We start from the raw sequence: 16,896 nt of genomic DNA on the forward strand, positions 1-16,896 counted from the left end.
CTCTAAGCTCATTAGCCCAAAACATCGGGAATCCGTACCGTCTCTTATCCTAAATGGGACAAATATTAACTTATCTCCCTCAGCAAAGAGTTTGGGAATAATAATAGATGAAAATCTAAATTGGACAGAGCAAGTAACGGCAGTGTGCAAAAAAGCATCAGCATCCCTTAATGTCCTACAAAAATATAAAAAACTCTTCTCTTTCGATCTGAAAAAGAATTTAGTACAAAAGCTTATACTCCCAATCATTGACTACAGCGATATTATCCTACAAGGCCTCTCTCAAGAAAATTCACGACGTCTGGAACTGGTCATGAATGCCTGCGTCCGATATATCTGTGACGTTCGATTTTTTGATCACATTTCACCAGCATATGCAAAATTTTCCTGGCTGTGTGCAGACAAACGCAGAGATTTCCATACACTCTGTCTCATCTACTGCCTCAAGTGTACACTGTCCCTCATCTCTCTCCTCGTCCTTAACGCTTATGCCGGAACAACATGACAGAAACAGACGTTCCCATCATAATAAAATCCTCTCTGTTCCACTGCATCGCTCAGTCACCTTTTCCAAGTCCTTTACAGTAGCGGGAACCCGACTCTGGAATAACCTCCCTCGTTATGTTAGAGAACTTAAAAACATGTCCGGCTTCAAAAAACAGTTAATGACGTATCTACTTAAGCAACAATAATGCCTTCCTCTGTTCATGAATGCGCTTCACCTCATTACTTCCCTCTTTCCCCCTCCTTAAATCTCCCTTCCCCAAAACTCGCTATACTAGTAAACATCTACTGTACACACCAAGATATTAATGTACATCTGCACAAATCTTCATTACTATTGCCAATTTTTCTTATGTTTATCATTATTATTTGATTTTGTTTTTTACTGTTATTATTATTGCTTTTTATCATAATTTGTATGTATAGCACCTGTTGTAAAAATACTGCCATCATTTACTTTATTAGGTCTTAGTCACTACTTTTTATTCATATTGTCACTAGAGTAATCTAATTTTCTTGTTTAAACTATTGTCATGATGTAACGCTGATGTGCGAAATGCTGCATGTGTGAAACACTGGTCCGATGTAAGAGAGGGCCTGATGGCCCTAATCTGATCAGGTTAAATAAATAAATAAATATTTTCGGTTCTTACGAGGCGACCTCACCTACTCGGCATCAACAATTTCGTCCAGATCTATGGTATACGCAAGAAATGACCTGAAATGAAAGTGACAGAAGTGGGAGCTCCAGACGGCCAAGCATTAAAAAAAAAAAAAAAGTTTTTGGCGGGGGTCGAGCGAGAGATTAGCTGTTGTGGGTTGGCAGGAGAGCCAACACCAGTTATGAGAGGAAGCCGAAAGGCACGCGTTTTAGCTCACGCCGGCTGGCGTAAGGTCTGGAACAGGACAAGGAAATTAGACTGTCGCAAAAAAGGACGTAGCTGTTGGAATACTTAACTTTAATCCGTAAATGGTGAACGTCGCTCTTGACGGTACATGTTTTACAGCATCAATAGTAACTGGTAATGGCGCCTTGCTAGGTCGTAGCAAATGACGTAGCTGAAGGCTATGCTAACTATCGTCTCGGCAAATGAGAGCGTAATTTGTCAGTGAACCATCGCTAGCAAAGTCGGTTGTACCACTGGGGCGAGTGCTAGCAAGTGTCTCTAGACCTGCCGTGTGGCGGCGCTCCGTCTGCAATCACTGATAGTGGCGACACGCGGGTCCGACGTATACTAACGGATCGCGGCCGATTTAAAGGCTACCACCGAGCAAGTGTGGTGTCTGGCGGTGACACCACATTAGCCATCAGTGTTGACGTAGCTTCCAGTCAGCGGCTGCCACAACGGAAAAAATGCAGAATAATCAATGGTGGTGACGCCTAGTCTTCCTGCAAAACATTTTTTTTTCCTTTTTGTTTTCAGTTTTTACGTTACTTACGTTGTAAATAAAGCGAAATAATACCCCGTATGTTGTGTTTGTTGATATTTTCGTAAAAGACAGCTGGTGACCAAGCTTCATGACGTCATGTAAGATCTGCCATAATTCTTTGTCTTTCGGCACAGTCAAGTAAAAAGGTGATTTTTGTCTTCAAGAACAGAAAAGTGTCATAGTTTATATATTAAAAAAGCTGGGCACCTAAGAGCCTGAACGTGTAAGGAATTTTTTGGACGGGAACAGTCGTGTGACTTGTTGGATAGTTGTTCCCCTTGTATCTTGTAATCAGCTGTTATTCCCTTTGTCAGTTGCCTCTGTGCGTATTCTACAATGCTTATTCGTTGATAAAATTCTTTCGGGCTTCCGGCCGCATCAAGTGCTTTAAAATCCACGAGCTTTCAGCCAAATACTCCTTGAACATAGTCTAGTGGTATCAAGACACCACTAGACAATGGCCGAGAAGTACTCGGTCGAAGCCGGCCGCCGGTGGGCGAGCGGTTCTAGGCGCTTCAGTCTGGAACCGCGCGACCGCTACGGTCGCAGGTTCGAATCCTGCCTCGGGCATGGATGTGTGTGATGTCCTTAGGTTAGTTAGGTTTAAGTAGTTCTAAGTTCTAGGGGACCGATGGCCTGAGATGTTAAGTCCCATAGTGCTCAGAGCCATTTGAACCATTTGAACTCGGTCGAAAGCTTGCTGATTTTAAACTACCTGAAATGGATGAAGCCTGAGAGAATTTAATCAGTCTATATTGCCGCAAAGCTACACATTCAAATAACTTTGTATGTATTGTATTGTATGTTAACTGGGGACCTGGAAACGATGGAGAGGCTCCGTCCCCACCGCAGCCGCAGTGGTCCACAACCTCACGACGACTACCGCAGTCCACTCCACCCTTCTGCCGCCCCACACTGAACCCAGGGTTATTGTCCGGTTTGCCCCCCACCTCCCCCCACCCCCCAGGGAACGTCTACACCAGACGAGTGTAACCCCTAAGTTTGCGTGGTAGAGTAATGGTGGTGTACGCGTACTTGGAGAATTTGTGTGTAGGTGAGGCGGAATAAGGGGAACCAGCCCGCGTTCGCCGATGCAGATGGAAAACCGCCTAAAAACCATCCGCAGATGGCTGGTTCACCGGACCTCGACACAAGTCCGCCGGGCGGATTCGTGCCGGGGACCAGGCGCTCCTTCCCACTCCGGAAATCCGCGCGTTAGACCGATCGGCTAAGCGGGCGGGCAACTTCATATAACCTTATTTGTTATTTCAGTCCGCGTTACGTCCTCTGTTCTTTCGACAGACGTCCACAACTTCATTACCGGTAATCCCAGCACGTGCTTTCACTGAAGTGAAATTAGCGGACTTGTCTTTTTCTTGCAGCGATTTCCATCGGTTCAAAAATCCTGTATGCAATATACTGTACTTCTTAAACTTGATGGCGCTTAAGTTGGAATTCAGAACTGTTAACACATATTTTAAGGTAATTTTGGCACAGCAGGAGGCCAGATCGGTAAAAATCATCATCCACAGCTTTCGTCAATCTTTTGACCTGTTACTGGATGGCGAAAACCACAGAACCAGTTACGTCAACCGGATGAGCTAGCTTTCGCTTTCAAGAGGGAACATGTCACTATAGAACCGATCACAGTGATGAAGGCTGGACATACTGCCGAAGCCTTATTTCTACATTCGACGTGGTATCCAAGAGCTTCCTAATTTTGAATTTTCTACATAAATGGTTAACAAATAAACCGAAATAGACACATCCATCTTGTACCTGCGTATCCAATCGTCTGCAGGTCGAGTGGTTTGGTTAGATGGTGAACTTATTCCCGTTGTCATGTTTTGTAACTCTACGGTTTTCCGATGGCTACCAGAAAGAACAGCGTTTCTGTATAAGGTTTCGTTTTAAACTTGCAAAAATCGCTGCAGAAACGCGTGAACTGTTGAAGGAAGCTTTTGGACACAACGCTTTAGGTCAGATCTTGGGAACAAGTTAAGGTACACGTGAATGTATTCTCTCAGAAGAATTTAACGCGGTATAGACTGCGGCGATGTCTGTGGCACGACTGCTTCAGGATGATTAGAAACAAGGTGGCGTGGAACACTGCAGCGAACTTAAACAACTGCTTCAAGGCGATCCAGGCTTCCTTTCAAAGGCTATCACTACGAAAATTCTGTTTATGGCTAAAGGTAATAGTGTCATCGATACGAAGGTTGGTTTGAAAATTACGGTAGTTTACTTGGCAAGTCCCTTTTGGAGGTGGCATGCTCTTGCCTTCTTCCGCCAGTTAAAATGCGACATACAGTTTAACATATATCCGAACTACAGGGCAACTCGGAATTTTTCGCGCTGACATATGTTACTAGATGAGATATAAGTGATGAATGACAGATAAAAATCGTAGGTTTAATGGGGATCGAACCCAACACCTTTTTATAATTATTCTACCACTTTACCATTGAGACACACGCAACAATCGTCGCACTGGAGGACTCCTTCACGGCACACACACACACACACACACACACACACACACACACACACACACACACACGCACAGATATATATATTGACAGAAGTGGCATACAAACTAGTGGGTACCGGTACTCTATGCTATTGCATGATTAATACGATCTAGAGTATTCAGGAATTTTTGATGAAAACAAGATAATAATGACTATACAACTACTATATTCACAAGACTGTGTTCTGTGTGACTTCTTTCCTTTTCCCAAGATGAACAGCAGGTGAAAGGGGTGGAGATTTAATACAGTGGGGAAGTGGAGATGGTTCAAATGGTTCAAATGGCACTGAGCACTATGGGACTTAGCATCTGAGGTCATCAATTCCCTAGAACTTAGAACTACTTAAACCTAACTAACCTAAGGACACCACACACATCCATGCTCGAGGCAAGATTCGAACCTGCGACCGTAGCGGTCGCGCGGTTCCAGATTGAAGCGCCTAGAACCGCTCGGCCACACGGACCGACTATGTGGAGATGCAGAAGGTACTAAGCAAACTAACAAAGAAACACTTCCATGCCGCACTTCAAAAGTGACAGAAAAGTAGCGAATGGTGTACCCACTCCCAAGGGAACTGTGTTTAAAAGCGATAGTGCAGGATAAAGGCTAGGTAAGACTTGCTAATTTCAGCTAGTACATTTCGGGAACATTTTGATACCACCTCTTATAACTTCATATAGTCCTCCGGAATATTTCATACGATGTTATTAAAAGGAAATGCCAGGAAGGTTAGAATTTTACATCTCGTCAACTTTGGTATCATAAACACAGAGGAAACAAAGCGGCAATATGCTATTTATGAATCCATCCTGTGGTGATGTGGGAAAACCAGGATGGCCTGACAGGGTTACTATATTCGCTCCTCCCACCAACTGTCAGCATCCGCCTGCCTAGCTATGTGGTAACACGCTCGTCTCTCGCGCAAGCGGGTTCAGTTGCGATTCCCAGCAGTGTTGGAGATTTTCCCCGCTCGGGGACTAGCTGTTGTGTTGTCCTCAATATCATTTCATCCTCATCACCGGCACACGACTGAAATAAGACTTGCACTTGGCGGCCGAACTTACCCGGACTGGGCCTCCCGGCCAACGATGCCAAACGCTCATTTCCATTTTTACCAAAGGTCAGTAGCGCAGATTTGAAAAGGGTCCGGCGCACGTCGTTCTGTGTCTTTAGTAGAAAGGGTCGGTCAGCTGCAGTCGAGATTAGGCAGCCACAGGCGAGGGCCAAATACCTTTTGTCCCGGGGCAAACTGATATTCGTGTATACACCGGCTGCTCGCACTGTCTGCTTGCAGTGCCGCTAGCAGGGACGCTAATGATCTGCTGACAGCAGACCCCGAAGCCGGCCTCTTTTCGGAACGAGAAGAAAACTTCGCAACAGCTTTGAATGTGGGCTTGATATAGATAATCATCGGTGCCATTTTGGCTCTATTAGTGATTAAGTCTGTGTGTGTGTGTGTGTGTGTGTGTGTGTGTGTTTTATCCTCTTGGAAGGTCTTGAGACAAAACGTTTCCTCAGATTTGCTAAAACAAACTTTTGTTTCTGAACCAACATGATTAAAATCCACTTACGGTTACCTTCATTTCGTGGTTTTCTTATATCGCATCTGCCTCACGACTCTCTCGGCAAACAGAAGGAACTGTGTTGTCTCAGTTGAGCTGACAATGATCACACACAAATGTGACCTCGAAACAAGAAAGATGTGGCAATGAATAAAAACAAAAAAAGAAAAAAACTCTGGAGTGGCAGTCGGCACAGGAACGGGTTCCAGATACCCGTCTGGCCGGACACATTAAGAATTTCCACGTTTCCTTTAGATCACTTGGGGCGACTAAGGAGATGGTTGATTTATGAAGACAATAATCGATTTTTCTGTCCCAAGCTTAAATCCGAGTTTGTGCTACGTTTTTAATGATTTCCTTACGGCAGTGAGTTTAGCTTTCCTTGCTCCTTTCAGTTTGATAAGGGCAAGAGACCGCTTACATAGAATTTTCGTCGAATGATCTTGGAATTATAATCAGGGTCGTCCCTACTAATATTGCCATTTTTATCTTTTTTCTGTTTACAACTCGAAATAAAAAAAATGGCTCTGAGCACTATAGGACTTAACATCTGTGGTCATCAGTCCCCTAGAACTTAGAACTACTTAAACCTAACTAACCTAAGGACATCACACACACCCATGCCCGAGGCAGGATTCGAACCTGCGACCGTAGCAGTCGCGCGGTTCCGGACTGAGCGCCTAGAACCGCTAGACCACCGCCGCCGGCAACTCGAAATCGATCAGCTTTTCATAAATAACTTCCCCATTCAAACTGAAAGTACATAAAATTTCCTACAAATTTCACTATTTAGGATGTTTCCTTCCAACGAACGTTGGGGGTCGACCGCTAGGTGAAAATTGGTGTATTTCGCCTGTTTCCGCAAAAACGCATTTATTTCTGTCCGTAACTCATTATCAAAGGCTGCAATTTAGGCTTAAATTTGAGTGGAGTACACCACGAGGTCAGTAAATCCCGCTGCTGCTTAGCCCCTCTCGCCCCAGTTCAGAGGAATGACTCAAAGCAAATACCGACTGAAGATAGGGACTACAAACCGCTGACGACCAGATTTCATGACCCGGCATAACTAGCACGAGCCGATCGCTGTATACGATACAGATCTGATAAATATTTCCATGAAGGTCCCAATGTTGCAACAGAAGCGGATAATAGTGTATTCCGAGGCCGCATTTCAAGAAGGCTGTATAATGGCTACCCATTCTTACATTAACTTTTACTTTTCTCCTTCGCTTCTGCGGAGATAGAACAAATACGGAGAAATAAAATGTTGCTTCAGTGGTGATAAAAGAGTTCATTGCTGTAGGAGAGCGTAGAAATCATGTATTCGCCGCCGCCCACGAAGATGTTGAAAGTGTAAACTTGATAACGTGTGATAAAATATCAATATTTACAGGGATGCGCGGTTTAGGACACAAACGATGTAGGCACCTTACGTCTGTCTGATTGCGTTATGTTGAATATAAAATGAAAAGCAGAGAGAAAAAGGCAAAGAGAATTAAAAATTGCTTTTTTGATCCACTCATCCTGAACTGAGATTTTCCTAAATAATCTCTAACATTATCGTTGTTATTGTGTTTATTATTACAACGTTATTTTCGTTTCGACATTTGGTTCTCCATCGTTTTATTTTCTGGCCATTCAGTTTTAAAATTCTGGACGTGTAATGACGTTTGATCTTCATGTGTTGCTGACCTACGTCCAATGAAATTAAAAACTTACATAAATAAACGTTGTCCGAATTAAGATTGTCCTGAGGCCAGCTTGGAGCACGATAACAGATTCTATGTAGAAAATTATTACGGCAAAAGAAACGCTTTGGGATGATCGCTACCACTAAACAATGCACGTCAACTCATACGTATGGCGAGAAAGTCTCCAAGGACAGCTTTTGTCAAGATTTTGTTCGAAGATCTGTTACATGCAAAGCAGACTAATAGTGCTTCGACGTTGTAGAAAAGTGTGTGATGCTTCTGTTTAAAAATTAGACAGCTGAATCTGCCCACAGGATAAGCGCATATTTCTCATCACATCTCCAGTTTGCAGAAGCACATAATCGAATGTCAGCCGTAGACGACACGACATTTTGATGTTTAGGATGGGTATACATCGTTGACAACAAGATTCCATCAATTCTGATACTCTTTCGATTGCGCGATCAAAACACTATAGAACAGGTTAATGTCACACAAGTCTTAAACTTGTTGCTGACAGAGGAATAGATACGCTAGAGCAAACTGTCAAATCAGACCCTTGTGGAAAGTCAAGTTCATATTATTTATCCGCCTTAAAATGCACACAAAGGTTTCCAAATGTGCTGTTCTGGTTCGTCCAGGTGGATTTTTGCTAATAAACTTAGCATAATCAAAAATGATCATGTGAAATACAGAAAAAATTACAGACTACAAATTCAACATACCTAACTCGAGCATTGATTCCACACGAACTCTTTATATGTAGTTTGCAGTCTTCGCCAGCTGCGGTAGGGCACCGAAATTTATGCAGAAATTGGGGAAATTACTGCAGACTGCCTTGTAAACTTACGTTGTTAGCTGTTTATTCCTTGGTACTGTTGGATGAGTTGTCCGAGTGTCGGCCTCTGGTATCTAAGTTCAGTTGTTAAAACCCAGTTGAGGTCTAGCATCAGTACATTTTTCTTCGAACTCGAAATCCATCGCTCGCCATGTCACACAAAAAAGTATCTCCAGGAAAGCTTAAACCCTCCGATTTCGCAGCCCAACTTACAGTTGTGGCACAGAGGCAAAAATAAAATTCGGAGAAAATGACCATTGTATCTTCACACTGTACCCGGTCCGAATTAATATCTTGTATGATTGTTTCTTGACTTTCCGTGGTTCTAACACTGTTATTTTTTTTTACTGTTCTTTTTTATAATTAAATCTCACACTCTGTCACCGAATTAACTTATTATGTATTATGTTGTAATTTTTTCCGATTAGTATACGAGTAATATTAGAGTTCGGAGCTTTGTTTTGGGCAGAAGATTTGAACTGCTAAGACTGATCTTTCTTCGTTGGTCGAAGGGAGGGGGTGGGGTCACGGGAGACAGTGTACCTTGTGAAGCCGGCACCGTGCAGCACAACACTACCCCCACAGTGCGAAAAGTAAATGATTGCACCTATTTGTGGCTTACTTACGTTTACATTCTATACACATTTAACACAATATTGTGATAATGAATTATTCCAAGTTATTTACCAAAATTCACATCACCCATATTGAGAGATGCATTGTAACGCACTCATGTTTATTTGTATCGATTGATCAGTTTTGAAAATAAATGCTGACACTTTCCTTTTTCTCCTAGGAAGCGCTTATTTTATGCGACAACAAAAAACAGGACCAAATCAGGCAGCTCAAAACCTAATTTTTGCGGACCATGGCAGGTTTGCCGTAGAATACTCGCGGAGAGGTAGCTTTTATTGGTTCGAGTACCGTCCCGGTACATAGCTTTACCTGTACTCACGCTACATTTAGTAATACTTGTTTCCATTTTTATAGCTAGCAATAGCGAATCACTTGCCTTTAGTGATAACGTAACGTGTGTTCTTTATCTGAACGACTCATTCTAATTAATGTGGAGTGAGAACTCTTTCACTTATTCATGCACCAAGAATTTTCGACTAAGAGCGCTATGCCTTTGACGCCCGCGAAAAAAATAAAAAAATATTCCATCAATCTGTCCGTGGTAATTCGGAAGAACTCTTGCAAGTGATAAAATTATATCGAAGGAGTGATTGTCACGGAGCCAGATATCGATTTTACAGCGATGGCAACTACATCGAAAAAAGATGAATGTTATGGATTTTGTGTGTAGCTTCCTAGTAAACTCCATTCCAAATGATCAACGTTTCAGATGATTTTTTTAAAAATTAATTCATAGGTATAAGTTGGTGGATGACTGAGGGAGCTTTAGTCAAAAGTAATAGCACATTAAGAGCAGAAGCAAAACTATGTAAATATGATTTTCAGTTGCAGCAGTATGTCATGATTTTCGAGGAAGCGGTTAGGCAGGAACCTTATACCACAGCTTTAATTGCTGCCATTGTAACGATCAGTAATCATATTTACAGTATTGCTTCTCCTACGGATGTATTATTTCTTTTGTCAGTAAAAACTGATCGACTTACCTTTACTCAGCTACCTACAGAATCATTTGAAACAATGATAACTTGAAATAAAGTGGTCTTCAGTGTACGTATGGAGTATAGAAGTTAATTACAAACGCAAATGAGCTCGTCTTTCGGAGTTAATTATGCCGCTGCACTTTGTACAAGTAATTCAAAAAAATATCTCCAACATTGTAAAAGCCGTGTCTATTTTTAAATATATCAGACCTATGCAATTATTATTGTCTTTCGATATTAACATAACATAAGATACTAGCTTCAAGTCGTATTGGGAAAGTCGCTCGCATCGCAGCACATTAGTGCGATTCTCACAATCGATATCTCGCGAACCTTCGATATAATTATATTGCTTGGAAGCGTTCTTCCAAATTACCTTATTTGTTTCCGTATGAAAGATTCACGAGACAGTGTCTTTAGAAATGACTCTGCCTAAACTGTCACTACTTTCTCCCGTAAGATCAACACACGCTCTCAAAACGCTATCTTACGGAGATAGGAGCTACATAGCTCTCCTCCAATCTTGCATTTATCATCGTTTATGTACGGTGTATCTACATAAAACGCACCGAAATACTCTGAGATTTGTGTGTGTGTAATACAGCCTTTCTAAATTTGTGGTGCGGTTCAGTTTTTAAAGCGACAAGTGAGGTAAACATGCCAATGTGATTTCTCCATTCGATTGTAGTGGCCAAAAACTAGCATTTAAGGTGGTAACACTAAACACACAGACATATGTTTAGCAAGGAGAACGTAAACACCTCTGGCGCTATATTTTGTCGTACACGAATATCACGAAATTTGTAGTGCTGCCAACCAACGAGATATTTACCAAAAACAACCTTGACAAAAAAAAGAAATACTTAGAAAGTACGCAAACAGACGACACTTCTGGAAATAAGTGAAAAAGTGACAAAAATTGTTCTAGTGACAAAGTTTAAAGTCAGCAAAAGAAACGTGTATGAAAATACAAGAAATTTTTTTAGTATTTGTATGCACAGATTTTAAATGACTTCGATAAATGGCAGAGCGGAATTTGACATCTTACACTATAGATCAATCTGTTAGCACAATCTTAACTTCAAAGCCACATTTGTCGGCTTTGCCAACTCATCAACAAAATTATCACCTTTCAGCGATTTGAGTATTTATTTTTTAGAAATGTGCTGACGTGAATCTAATTTCTCACATTTATACAACGTAAATTTATAAAAAAAAGTTCACTGTATGAACATCCTTTGTCTTATTAGTGTCACGTCTGTATTAGTTGGATGTTTCCGCTATCTGACAGGCAGTCTTCGCCTAGCCATGACGCTGCATCTTAGCCAGTTAGCGGACAACTGTCACACAGACAGTTCCTTGTTCCTGATATGAATGTTAGAAATGATGTCTTGCTTACATCCACTCAGGGGTGATGCAACTATCATTCCTGTGGATCGTTTGTACATATGTGCGGGAAAATGGGCACTGTAACGACATGTGATTAGTGAGTGATTAACGTTGTCAGTTTACATAAGCAACTAAGATTTTCACTTTAGGTAAGGTACTTCATATTACGCAGCACATAATTTTCATTTTCATTGTGTCACGTTTTAATATTTTCCCGTTATGTCTACAGGATTTTTTATTTAACTATGGCGACATAGCTCTAAAAAATACGACGTTGTGTAATGAGTGTCACACAAAATAACATTTTAGATTCGTGTGTGTTGCAAATGAAAATTCGGGTGTTGAACGTATTTTTATTGTACATTTCTATGTACAATTTTGTGTACTTTTAGATCTGAAAATTTAAGGACTGGACATATAATTTTTATCCACTTGTGTTTTATACCACATTTCAGCCTAGCCTAGACCTTGAGTTAACAGGCCTATCCGTCACCACAACTAAGACTTTAGAGGGAGGGGGCCAGAGTAATGTAAACAGCTGTAAACGTGAAGGACGTAACCGAAAAGCGTGAACGATAACCACGACCGTAACCGCATCTGTCGAAGCGCCGCGTTCGAATGCAGCAATCGAGTGGAAATGGAGTAGAAAATGCACTCCTAACAGCCGGTATGTTAGCACAATCTTCACTTCAAAGCCACATTTGTCGGCTTTGCCAACTCATCAACAAAATTATCACCTTTCAGCGATTTGAGTATTTATTTTTTAGAAATATGGTATGGAAGCAGTGAGGCCTTGGTGGGGAGTTGGCTCCACATCTGGACACACAAGTCACCTAATTCCTGTAAATTTCGCGAAGGGGGACGATGAGCTCTGACACCACTTTCAATTCCATCCCAGATGTGTTCGATCGGGTTCAGATCTCGTGAGTTGTGAAGGAGAGGGGGCAGCATATCAAATGGAACTCGTCAATGTGTTCCTCGTACCACTCCATCTCACTTCTTGCCTTGTATTAGGGGTCACCATCTTGTTGAAAATTGCCACTGCCGTCGGGAAACATGATCGCCATGAAGGGGTACGTGGTCTGCAACCAAAGGACGATACTCCTTGGCCGTCATAGTGCCTTGCACGAGCCCTACTGGTCCTGTGGATGGCCACGTAATCGTTCCACAGAGCCTCATGGAGACGCTGCCAGTTTGTCTCCGCCCTGCAGTAGTGTCAAGGAGATGTTCCCCTGGAAGACGACGGATTCGCCCCGTCCCGCGGCATATTGAAGAGGGTATGGGGATTAATAAAACAATGCAACGCTCCGCCACTGCGCCAGCATCCAGTGCCGATGGCCACGTGCCCATTCAGTCGTAGTTACCGATATGTCGTGGTGTTAACATAGGCACACATGCGTGAGTCATCGGCGCCGCAGGCCCGACGTTAGGAGTGTTAGGTGCACTGTGTGTTCAGGCGCACCTGTACTCTGCCCAGCATTAAAGTCTGATGTTAGTTCTGCCACTGTCCGCCGTCTGTCCTGTTTTACTAGTCTGCCCAGTCTGGGACGACCCAACCCCACGACGCCTGGACATGCTTTCACCTTGGTTTCCCCATGTGTTGAAGACACTCACCACAGCAGTCCTCGAAAACCCGACAAATCGTGCGGTTTCCGAATTGCTCGTGCCGAGCCTCCGGACCATCACAATCCGCCATCGGTCAAACTCAGATAGCGCGCGTTCACCATTCTGCACGCGAACACCACACTCACTGGTACACTACTGGCCATTAAAATTACTACACCACGAAGATGACGTGCTACAGCCGCGAAATTTAACCGACAGGAAGAAGATGCTGTGATATGCAAATGATTAGCTTTTCAGAGCATTCACACAAGATTGGCGCCGGTGGCGACACATACAACGTGCTGACTTGAGGAAAGTTTCCAACCGATTTCTCATACACAAACAGCAGTTGAAGGGCGTTGCCTGGTGAAATGTTCTTGTGATGCCTCGTGTAAGGAGGAGAAATGCGTACCATCACGTTTCCGACTTTGATAAAGGTCGGATTGTAGACTATAGCGATTGCGGTTTATCGTATCGCGACGTTGCTGCTCGCGTTGGTCGAGATCAAATGACTGTTAGCAGAATATGGAATCGGTGGGTTCGACTAGCAGTCGAGATGACAGGCGTCTTATCCGCATGGCTGTAACGGATCGTGCAGCCACGTCTCGATCCCTGAGTCAACAGATGGGGACGTTTGCAAGACAACAACCATCTGCACGAACAGTTCGACAACGCTTGCAGCAGCATGGACTATCAGCTCGGAGACCATGGCTGCGGTTACACTTGACGCTGCATCACAGACAGGAGCTCAATGACGAACCTGGGTTAACGAATGCCAAAACGTCATTTTTTCGGATGAATCCAGGTTCTGTTTACAGCATCCGTGTTTGGCGACATCGCGGTGAACGCACTTTGGAAGCGTGTGTTCGTCATCGCCATACTGGCGTATCACCCGGCATGATAGTATGGGGTGCCATTGGTTACAAGTCTCGAGCATCTCTTGTTCGCATTGACGGCACTTTGAACAGTGGACGATGCATTTCAGATATGTTACGACCCGTGGCTGTACCCTTCATTCGATCCCTGCGAAACCCTACATTTCAGCAGGATAATGCACGACCGCATGTTGCCGGTCATGTACGGGCCTTTGTGGATACAGAAAATGTTCCACTGCTGCCCTGGCCAGCACATACTCCAGATCTCTCACCAACTGAAAACGTCTGGTCAATGGTGGCCGAGCAACTGGCTCGTCACAATACGCCAGTCACTAACCTTGATGAACTGTGGTATTGTGTTGAAGCTGCATGGGCAGCTGTACCTGTAGACGCCATCCAAGCTCTGTTTGACTCAATGCCCAGGCGTATCAAGGGCGTTATTACGGCCAGAGGTGGTTGTTCTGGGTACTGATTTGTCAGGATCTATGCACCCAAACTGCGTGAAAATTTAGCCACACGTCAGTTCTAGTATAATATATTTGTCCAATGAATACCCGTTTATCATCTGCATTTATTCGTGGCGTGGCAATTTTAATGGCCAGTAGCGTATTACATGCATCGTGCGTGTGTCTCAGTGGCACTCATTACGCGGAAGGTGACGCTGCTATCGCCTGGACCGGTTTGTATCGATAATAGGTCGGTGGTCATAATTTTCTGACTGGTCAACGCATATACTGATCGGCGCGGCCTTCAGCGCTTGCATACCTGCTTTGGCGGGTGTCTTGGAGCATCGGTGTTCGTCGTCGACGTGGTGGCGATGCGCGGGATCTTGATTCCGCGCCGTCTGCTGTAGCCCTGCCTGGCGAACTCTGCCGCGCCCACCATCTGCGTCAGCAGTAGCAGCGCCGTCGCCACGCAGAACGCTGCCCTGGACTCAGTTGCCACCATCCTCACCGGCCGACTGTCTTAGAGGTACTGAACATCAGCCGCGGCGCGCCAGTAAACAAACAGACATGACCTCAGAGCTTGCGAGACTCCGGAGACCCGGAAGTGACGTCAAAATGACGTGTACGTGTCCAGCAGCTCATTTTGAGTACGGCTGAGTTTACAGTGGCTCCGATAACAGTTGCTGGACGCTGTCACCAGAGGTCGTCCGCTAACATCGGCCGACAGTACATCCGATCCCTTACGCCAGTTTCTGGCGGTATCAAGGACATTAGGCTGGATTAGGTTAGAGTCCATTTTCTGTATGAATTAGCCTCTATGGGTGGGGTGAGTACCACGACACCTCTGCGCTTGGAGAAGAGCGCTACATTGCTGCTTTTGCATCTGAGTTTTTGCTATTAAAAAGACACCGAATGCACCTTACTTTGCTACATCTGTCTCGAAAATAACGTGACAAGTAGCGTACACTATGCCCTCAGTTATTGGAATAAACAGACAAGTGTTTCGAATACATGAGATTAAGGGAGAAACGTTCCGTTACAAAAATGGTTCAAATGGCTCTGAGCACTATGGGACTTAACAGCTGAGGCCATCAGTCCCCTAGAACTTAGAACTACTTAAACCTAACTAACCTAAGGACATCACACACATTCATGCCCGAGGCAGAATTCGAACCTGCGACCGTAGCGGTCGCGCGGTTCCGGACTGTAGCGCCTAGAGTCCCGTTACATATTCGAGAAGCTTCATGATGACCTTTGAAAAGCAAGGTTTTGCTGTATTTATTTGAAATTGTGCAGATGTACTTCAATTAACCTTCACTGCCATTCCACAACGTATGGAAGACAAGCACAAAATTTCGAATAAGATACTCAGAACATCTGAAGCACTGAAATGTGGAAACACGAACACTATGTATGCAAACCACTTCGTATAACAGTCACCACTTTACTGGTATTAAAACGCTAAGAAGCAGAAGTAATAATCTGTAGACAGCTATTGCGCACCTACTACAGCCCAAAGAAGATACACTACATTAACTAAAGCGGTGCGCCACGCTTCTCACTTGAGCGAATTATTTTTGGGGCTATAATTATTTAGATTTAGCGTATTTGTGGTTCCCAATAACCCTGCGATTTCAGTCCATAGATTCCGAACTATATCCTGATTATGATATTTTTCATCCTCTTTCTTGTGATAAATTTGTCAGCTTCTCACAGTGCATGCTTACTGTGTAAGAACGTCGATCGATTTGACTGAAGAAAATAAACTGATTTGAATTTCATTGATTGTTGTCCGAACGAAGTCTCGAAGTTCTGACGATGTAATCGGCTATAATGTGTCCACACGTAGTAGCGTAATGATTTGAAAAGATCTGCCGTCTTCGGGCGATGTCGGTAATCGGCGGAATCCACTGTGCCACAGCGACTGCAGCCTAAGCTAAGCTTGGCACTGAGACCGCGAGCACCTTGTCCCTTGCGAGAGTGATCTCCGGAAATCGCAGAAACAGCTTCTAAATATTTCACTCACAGCAATTTGGTCCAGTTGGGTGTGTAAGGAAGACCATATATCTCGTTATAGATGCTTGCAATAGGCAGAAACGGAGTATATAACCACAAGCTTTTCTTAAGAAGGAAAAGCAAATCAAATTTCCCCGAGAATATGAATCTATTATGGGGATTACAACTAAAAATATGCGAAAGACCTGATCATTCTTGTTTCGTACGTTCATGCTATCTGTAATAATAGGGCTGATATGTCACTATTATGTTACAGATTTTTGACGAGAAATAAAAGTAGTTTACAAACCGTCAGAAACTGGTGTGCTGTGGACACTGTACTGGTGCTAAAATGTACTGATTTTCTGGCATCTATCCTAAGGAGGGGGGGAGGAGGGATTTATACTGAAAAG

The 16,896-nt window shown here is 43.5% G+C and overlaps 1 protein-coding gene across 1 annotated transcript in view; it reads right to left on the minus strand.

The window, feature by feature from the left end:
• Nucleotides 1-14,990, minus strand: part of LOC126095506 (uncharacterized) — a 71,668-nt gene extending 56,678 nt beyond the window's left edge. Inside the window, exon 1 of the mRNA XM_049910292.1 lies at nt 14,808-14,990. Within this exon, the coding sequence (XP_049766249.1) occupies nt 14,808-14,990 (183 nt within the window). The remainder of the gene's footprint in view (nt 1-14,807) is intronic.
• Between the last annotated feature and the right edge of the window lie 1,906 nt (nt 14,991-16,896).

This window comes from Schistocerca cancellata, chromosome 8, assembly GCF_023864275.1.
Source record: "Schistocerca cancellata isolate TAMUIC-IGC-003103 chromosome 8, iqSchCanc2.1, whole genome shotgun sequence".
Classification (NCBI taxonomy): Eukaryota; Metazoa; Arthropoda; class Insecta; order Orthoptera; family Acrididae; genus Schistocerca; species Schistocerca cancellata.